We start from the raw sequence: 9,130 nt of genomic DNA, 5'->3' as shown, positions 1-9,130 counted from the left end.
CAATTTATACAAAATTTTTCTTAAAGTGAGAGGATTTCTTGGTAAAAACAGGGTATCTCTTAACATAGTTCCTTGATTGTTACATTTTAGTTATCTTTATATAGATCAAAATATGGTTATTTCTTATTATATCTTGTATCTGGATGCTGGTAGTTATCAAGAGATTCCTCTGCTGCTTTCTAAGTGTCTTACACACTCAACCCAGAATCCAGGGACTCTGTGCTATTAGAATAGGTTGCACTACCTTTACCCTATGCTCTGTTTTTCAGTTCTGTTTACTAACTGCTGTAACTGTCACAGGGTGAAGAATGAGAAGGAATTATGGACAGGCACAAGGGGGATTAATATCTCACCTTAATTCCCTTCGTGTCAGCCCCACCTCTGCTGATTTACAGAAAAACAAAAATTGGGATCAGAGTAAAGGTGAGAACTTCAGCCACAACTACATTAAAAATTTAGTTTAGCTCTTTCAGCCATCTTGGAGACTGTGGAGGCCTGCTGGGAACAGGAATTCCAAAATGATAAATAATTCTGGAAGGCTGTGGTCCAAAGCCATTTTTGCTGGCTGTAAGAGGGGTCTCCGGAACCAGAGGGAACACATAGCTTTTCTTAAAATTGAAGGTGTTTATGCTCGAGATGAAACTGAATTGTATGTGGGCAAAAGATGTGCTTATGTGTACAAAGCAAAGAACAACACAGTAACTCCTGGTGGAAAACCGAATAAAACTATAGTAATCTGGGGAAAGGTAACTCGTTCTCATAGAAACAGTGGTTTTTTTCGTGCCATATTCCGAAGCAATCTTCCTGCTAAGGCCATTGGACACAGAATCTGTGTGATGCTGTACCCCTCAAGGATTTAAACTTATTGAAAAGTAAATAAATAAAAGTGTAGATTTGTTCTCTCGTAAAAAAAAAAAATTAAGTTTAAAAATCTGGCTAAAGCCATGAAATGTAACTTTATTAGAAGCTGTGACATAAAGAGCATTGTCTAATTGATTAAGAATAGAGGTTTTTTTAAAAATGAAAATAATATAAGGACTAGATGAGGGTTAATAGGTCCCGATTATTTGTTTCATAAAATATCAAAGAAGAAAACCGGAAAAAGTAATTTTAGCATTGTTTATAAGTACTCTGAATGCTAATGTCTTTTTCCAACTTTCCCAGACTCCTTGGAAACATGATTCCCTCCCACCCTAATAATGCACAAGAAAATACTCGTCTCTGTAAATGTGATACAAATATAACTTTGGATAACATGATCCTACCTTACTGAAAATAAGGTTCTTTATTCTCTTTTTCCTCCTCCTCCTTCCTATTTTTATTACAATCATTGTTAGTATTATTACTATTTGATAGTTCTGCTCAACTTTAATACAAGGCAAATATGGAATGCTATAAAAATCAGCCTTTAATGGTGATAAGCTGTCATAAGGTACACTAAGTCACTCACTTTATAAAATTTATTTACATGTATTAAGTATGTTAAAGAAAGGCCTTTTCTTCCTTAGCAATGACTAAAAACAATTTGTTTTCCTCATGAGGTTTAATACTAGAATTTTTTTTTTAATTTGAAAATTTTCAATCCATAAGAATATAAATCTGCCTGATCTCAATGGTTTTGGTTTTTTTTTTTAGTGTATTTGTAAGACCTCAGATATGTTTGTACAGAAAAAGCAATGCATGGCCACACAGGTATTCGTTCACCACTTCTCCAGCAGCCTTTTAGAAAATATTTTACAGAACACAGCACTTCTCCTATGAAAAACAATATTAAATATATGAAAATAATTTAATAACATTTTATATTTCACATTTGGTAGATAATCAAGAAATCCAGAAAAAAGTATATTTGTCATAAGCAAAAAAAAATCTAAACTTATCAGGATGTGGACATTTTTCTCAATACTTCTAGTGAAGTTTTTCACCTCTTTTTTGTTAAGGGAGAATTCGAATGTATATCAGAATCACATTGTAGTTTATTAAAAGCTTACTGCATGTATTATATTCTTGAACTTGTCCCTATATCACATATAAGCCTTCATTTTCAAGTGCCAATGTTTGTCTAAGCTACAAGCATAGTTTTATTCTCATTTCTCACATATAATCATTAGGGGTTATTTTTTTATCACCAAAATCTGTTTATTGTCCTCTATCTTCATCCCAGAATTGTCCGTTGGTATCCACTGGGGACTGATTGTTATTTCAGGAGTCCCCGTGAATAACAAAATCCACAGATGCTCAAGACCCTTATATAAAATGCCGTCGACAGGTAGAAAAAGAAGATGTGGCAATGGAATATTATTCATCCATAAAAAGGATGAAATCTTGCCATTTTTGATCACATGGGTGAACCTGAAGGGAATTATGCTTAGTGAAATAAGTCAGACAAAGAAAGACAAATACTGTATGTTTTGACTTACATGTAGAATCTAAAAACAAAGCAAACCAACAGATGTAACAAAACAGAAACAGACTCACAGGTACAGAGAACAAACTAGTGGTTATTAGAGGGGAAAGAGGTGGTGGGAAAAGTATAATAGGTGAAGGGGATGAAGAAGTACACACTACCAGTTGTAAAATAAATAAGTTACTGGGATGTAATGTACACCACAGGAAATGTAGTCAATAATTTATAATAACTTTGTAGTGTGTAATGTATAAAATATCAAATCACTATGTTGTACACCTGAAACTAATATAGTAGTGTAAGTCACCTATACTTCAATAAATTAAAAAAAATAATAAAATGGTATAGTATTTGCATATAACATACACACACACTCTCCCATATGCTTGAAATCATCTCTAGATTACTTATAATATCTTTTACAATATAAATGTTATGTAGGTATTTGTAAATACAATGTAAATGCTCTGTAAATAGTTACAGTGAACAGCAAATTCAAATTTTGCTTTTTGGTACTTGCTGAAATTAAAAAAAATTTTTTTTCAACCAGCAGTTGGTTGAATTCTATGTGGAACCTATTGATAAAAGGCGCCAACTGTATGGGCCATCCTCTTCTACCCCTCAATTACATTAAACTGGTCTCTCTCCATTCATGGGCCTCTCTGAATAATTCTATTCAATTATTCATGATGACCATTTAAGGATATCTATCTGATCACATATATTGCTGTGCTTAACAGCTTTCCCTGGGTTCCACAACATCCTCTAGGTTAAGTAGAAAACTCCTTACTGGGGCATAACAGGTCATGCTACTCTGCCCTCAAGAATCATCTCTCACCATATGTCTTTTCTATGTTCATTCCTCTGTGCTACCCCTCCCCAACGACTTCTCTTCCTTCATTTATTTGACTATTACTTCTTCTTCCACATCATCTTAGATGTTGCTATTTCAAAGAGACGTTCCCCTAAATTATTAGGGTACTAAGTGCCACCCCTAGATATTATCATGCCACCTAGACACAGTCACATTATAAGATACACTATACAGGGTTTAACTGTTTATTTAATTAGATTTAATCTAATTAAATATTACTCTCTTATATTTAGGAGTAGGAACCATGGCTTTCATTACATATCCTTGAAAGCGAGAGCAGTGTGTGAATGATTACTGTATGCTGTAAGTTAAATTGATTTGATTTAAATTGAAATTGAACTTAAAGATAATGATCAGTGAATTTTTTTCTGTGAAAGAATCTACCAATATTTTATTGGAAAACTAGATGGACTTTGAAGGAAGGTAGTAGCAGAAAGTATTTCAGAAAGAGAAACAACATAAGAAATCACAAACTGATTCTTAGAATATCTAAGTATCTGGATTGAGTTTAGAATGGTTGGAGTAGAGAAGAGAAAGAATGGCATAGAATGTTGAAAATGTTGCATATAGTTTTGTGGCTATCAAAATTTAAGATATGAAAGATGAATAAGTGAAAATTAAGATTGAGCAGGTAAGCAGAATACAGATGATAATTTGGGGGGTCATTTTATGCTAATGTAAGAATTTTATGTTCTGTTTCAAGACAAATAAGGAGGTTTTAAAGATGTTCATAAGGTGAGTAGCTATTTCCCTACCAGCTCTGTGGACGATTTGGAGACCAGGTTTAAGAGTGGTGGCATGAGGACTAGTTAGAACTCCCAAGCCACTTACATATGCCTCTGGACCTAAATGATAGAAGTCATTACCCTCCAGTAATTTCACAAGAGAGTTTAAGTGCATTCCTCCAAAAGTAGAGACAGGCTCTTAGCTCAGTTCTTCCCACTGAGTTGACAATGGAATATTGTTTTTGTTCCCAGGAAACTTCTGAAGTTGAGTCATGGAAATATTGTTTGTACAGCATGAACATCCCTAGATTTTATTTCATCCACTTTTTTTCACTTTAGTTAGTACCTCTTACTAATACGTGATGAAAGCGATATGAGTATACTTGGCATCTCTTTTTTACACTCTCAGAGTGCTGTCAGTTTGATTATATGTTGACCTGAAGCAAATACACTGTCAGGTATTTCTTCAGCAAAGTTGAGCTAACTTAGGATCAGCAGAGAATTGCAGTTCAAGGTCTGAAACCATGGTGAGCTATGTGCAAGTCCCTGAAGGGCAAGGAAAGGAGAATGTTTTTACAGAGAGGGAAAGGAAGTTGGGAGGGCTCTAGTAAAGAGTTGATGGCTTTTCACTGGCTGAGTCCTTGCCAGGAAAAAAGAAGTCTTTTTTCTTTCTGTTGGGCTCTGCTATGCTATGTCTCAGGGTGTGAGTGTTCCCCCTTTTGATCTCCCAAATCTATGTAACTGAAGTTTCTGTTTATCGGTTTTTCACAGCTATGATTAATGTTCATAGGGTAGTGATGTTTTACTTCTTATTGCTATCCAATGATTATCCACTGTCTACAATTGAGTGACAGTTAAATGCTTACATGCATTAGTTTACTACAGTAACTCACCAGAAGCTCTCTGCTTGGTCCATATATCCAAGACTAATCATTCCATTTGTCTTCCATTTCATAAGTGGTCATTTCATTTTCCTTAGGCCACCTTAGGTGTGTGAATTTCATTTTCTACCATATATCTAATTTCCTCAAATAAATTGTTGATCTTATTTTAACATATTTTTTCCATGTGACTCCTTTGCTAATCCTTCTCTGTTAGAGTTTTTCTACTCACCTGAGAGTTAAAACAAAACTCAGTTACATTCCAAGACTTTTGTCAAATTTCTTTTAGATTATGGAAACTGCATGTTGAAAAATATTCTAAAAACTAGTAGTAAAGTCATTCACCACATGGAAATTATAGGAAGATAAAGAATTTCCACTTCTTACTTAGAGAAGGCACTATAGTTTATTAAAAATTAAACATACTGGCTTTGAGTTATCTAGTGTTGTGCTGACATCATTTTTTTAACTGTCAGCTGAGTGATCTTGGGTTCCATAATTAATCCTATTAGATCAATTTATTGTTAAATTATATTCAATAGTGGTATGTATTAAATGAGGTAATACATGCCAGTGCTTGGCATATACTGACAGTAAAACTGAATTTACCTCCCTTTCTTTTTTCCTACTCCTTCATTCTGATTATTTCTTTCAACAACTTTCTGGCTGCATGAATCTTCCTTTTGTATTATATTTCACACTTTTCAGTATTTTAAAGATACATGAGACAATATATTCCCTTTTACTCTTGAGGATATTCCCTCACCATTGAAAAGGATCATATTAAAATATCTTACTTTTTAAAAAGCTTCATAAACATTATCAACAAAGATATAAACAAAAACAGATATCACCATATTTATTTCCTATGGCTTTAGCACATAGGACTGTTTGCCTTGGCTATTTGTAATACTAAAAATAATTTGACAATCATAGATAACTTACTTTAGTATAAAAAATATTTTTTTCTGACCTAGCAGAGAACTTCAGTGTGCAATCAATATTTTTTGAGTTGCTTATTATGTTAGTTAAGTTTCAAAATTTTATAAACTTTGATTTTCTTCTCAATGACTTTTATTTAATAATTCTTATTCTTCCTATGTAATGGAAAATAAGACAAAAAAAAAAAAAACAAAACCTTTCGGAATCTAGTTCCCTGCCTCATAAATTCCACTAGTGATCTTCAACAATGATTTAAGATCAAAAGGATAGAGTATATATTGCTGGAAGGTATACAACACTAATCTCAGGGCTAACTTGTATTCATTAACATTTTACAAAATTTGATGATTATTAATGTTGAATTTCTGTGAGGTCTATGGGTCTTTGTGCTGCTATTTCACAAATGAGTAACCTGGAGCTTCCTTCCGTGACATCCAAAGGCCACACATGTATCAGTGGAATAGAGCCAAGAGGAAATGTTAGACAATTTTGGTGTCAGTCATAGTGGATAGGGCAATATCCCCTAACTTCATCCATTAGTAACCCTGCTTCAAATTTAGAAAGTGAAGCTTTTGTTAAAGCATTTCTCAACCATCTCCTTACATTGAGTACTCAGATTTTTAATATAAATTCACTGTCTATATGATAAATTGACCTTAATTAAAGCACCCCGAATCGGATCACAAATATAGAGGTCAAAAATAACATTAAAGAAGAAAACAGCACTATAATAATAGCTGATAGCTCACTGGGCTGTGTGCTCAGCACTAAATACACACAGCGGGAAAGGAGAGGAGGTGATATGAGATCAACTGGCTGTCTATTTTATGGGGGAATAAAGAATCCATTCAGGATTGTTTGAAGTGCAGTGAAGAAGTGTGCTTTTCTTGCTGAGGTGGTTAATTATAGTTTGCCTTTGTTTTTAAGGGAAAAGTAGTTCCTGTCTTTTGAAGTTATAATATAGAGATAATTGCTACATGTGATTGTACTCTTGGTAAATATTTGTTGAGCAAATTAATTAAAAAATAAAAATGAATTTATAAATTAATTTTTTAAAAGTAAGTGCAATAGAAATAAAATACTTAATATCCATCTGCCCTTACTGACCAAACTCAAAACAGAAAACAAAATAACACAAGGTTTTAATTCAGCTTACCTAAGCTATTACAATATTATCTGCAACTGTCACAGATTTGTAAACATTATAAAATAAACTTTTAGTGAAATCAAACTGGCCAATTTAATAAAATAGTGCACTTAGAAACACTGATTTGATTTGAAAATATTGATTACCAATATGAACAATTTAATTTTATAAAGTGAAAATAAAATATTTTACTAGGCAAAATTCTAGAGAAGGAGCTAATATATAAAGAATAAAAATTAAGCTTTCCACCTGTAGCAGTTCTGTATCAATTATCTTACTCAGCTATCTCAACAATGCTAGAAGATGAATATTATTATTCATCTTTGCAAAGGAGGCAATGTCAGCTGAAAGTTTTGAAGTGAGTCTGCCAATATCATACACTTTCTGTTCCACATTTCATTGTCTTTCAGCCAGCCTCACTAAATGTATTTTGGTACCTCCAAAATGTCATAGTCACTTTTATTGTAGAATGTAAATAGCTGATCCCTCATTCTAGAACAACCATTTCCTGTTTCCCCTAACTCTTTTACTAGATTAAGATCTCCTTTAGTCAAGTGTTTATTTTTAAGTCCCTATTCTGACCTAGCAAGTGTAATTCCCTTTCATCTGTCATGTCTTTGTTTCTCATTTCTTAAATCCAAAAGCATTCCCTGATACTCCAGATAGAAGGTTGGAGCCTTTCTGTATCAGGGATTGCCAAAACCTGGCTGCAGAATCCAGCCTGAACCTTGATTGCACAATCTCCAAGCCAAAAAAAAAAAAAAAAAAAGAAACAAAATGTTTTTTACATGTTTAAATAGATAAAAAAGAAAAAGAAGAATAATTTTTTGTGCAAAGTGAAAATTTCAGTTTCCATAAATATTTACTGGAATACCACCAAACACACTTTTTATTAATAAACATTTAATAACCACTGGAGTCTTCCTAGGTGCTCTTCAATAGCCATCAAGGACATGTCTGATTTCCTGCCTGAGATCAGTTGTATCAGTTTTACTGCCATGAAGCAACAAAGAGGAGCCTGGGTAATTTCAGGGACTTAAATCAATGTAGATCATCATTATGAGCAAAGTAGATTAAAAGCATGGTAAATTAAAAAAGAAATCTATGACGAAAAAAGCCAGAGAATTACTAAAGAGTCCAGGTTTTATTAAAACAAAGTAAGATACATAAATAATTTGTACCCTCTTAGGAGATAAAGAGGATACTGCAAAGGAAGAAATTGTGTTTGTGTATGTGTGTGTGATGAAAATATATCATTTACTTTTTGTCTTGCAACCTCATCATTCTACAAACAATGGAATCTATTTCACAAACAAAATATAACTTCATCCTTTTTCTGTATAAATATTTACATTTATTAAGGTTTTGCCATTTTAGATTAGCCTTTATCCTTTGAAAGATAATGAATTATTATTTTGAATTATTGTGTATTCTAAAATATAAGTAAAAAGTAAAACCATAACTTTTGCATTAGGATAACTTTTAAATTCATTTCAAAGGACTACACTTATCAAAATATTGGACTTATACATCTTTTACATTATCAATTTAAATAAACAAATTATTTTAATTTTCCAGTACAGTGTTTTTATAATCATTTTCATACCAGGGAGGTTTCATGTATAATATCTTTCCTGCAGGAACATTTAATGATGGAGAGTAGTGAATCCAAACTTTGGTCTGTAACTAGCAGTAGAATTTTAACTAATTCAGTTTCCAATATCCAGTAGCTTATGTGTAATCCCTGATTATATCTCCAGGTTTTTAATATTCTTCACTCCAAAAGACCTTGATCATAGTAATTTCCAAGTTCTGCTTACAAGGTAGGGTTAGGTTTCTTATTTTAATTTAATGCTTTAGAACTCATCCATAATTCAGAATAACACATGACTGATTAAATAAACAAATGTGAATAATTTATTGCTGTATTAGAAGAAAAGGCAGAAATCAAAATGTATTCAACTGGTTCAATTATATTATTAAGTGTTGCAGCCTATTGTTAGATACAAATCTATGAAATCTTTTTCAAGGCTTAAATAAGGCCAAACATCGTAAGTTTTGGAATAATTAAAAAAAAATTCTGATTAGGAGTTTTTTCAACAAGAATACCAAGAAATGTGCCCTCAGCTGAAGTACAGGTCATGGGATGGCATC

The 9,130-nt window shown here is 32.7% G+C and overlaps 1 protein-coding gene across 1 annotated transcript; it reads left to right on the top strand.

Annotated features, from left to right (window-relative positions):
- Positions 1-464: 464 nt before the first annotated feature.
- LOC102516949 (60S ribosomal protein L35a-like) lies at positions 465-1,139 on the top strand. The gene has a single exon (XM_032496815.1). It carries the CDS (start codon positions 519-521, stop codon positions 858-860), a length of 342 nt encoding a protein of 113 aa, XP_032352706.1. The 5' UTR covers positions 465-518; the 3' UTR covers positions 861-1,139.
- Positions 1,140-9,130: the final 7,991 nt, after the last annotated feature.

The sequence above is a fragment of the Camelus ferus genome, chromosome 14 (genome assembly GCF_009834535.1).
Source record: "Camelus ferus isolate YT-003-E chromosome 14, BCGSAC_Cfer_1.0, whole genome shotgun sequence".
NCBI classification, from domain to species: domain Eukaryota; kingdom Metazoa; phylum Chordata; class Mammalia; order Artiodactyla; family Camelidae; genus Camelus; species Camelus ferus.
This window is presented reverse-complemented; position numbering and strand designations above follow the sequence as displayed.

What these genes read in the sequence shown, in the direction of transcription:
- LOC102516949 (XM_032496815.1), top strand. Translation starts at nt 519, where the DNA reads ATGATAAATAATTCTGGAAGGCTGTGGTCCAAAGCCATTTTTGCTGGC.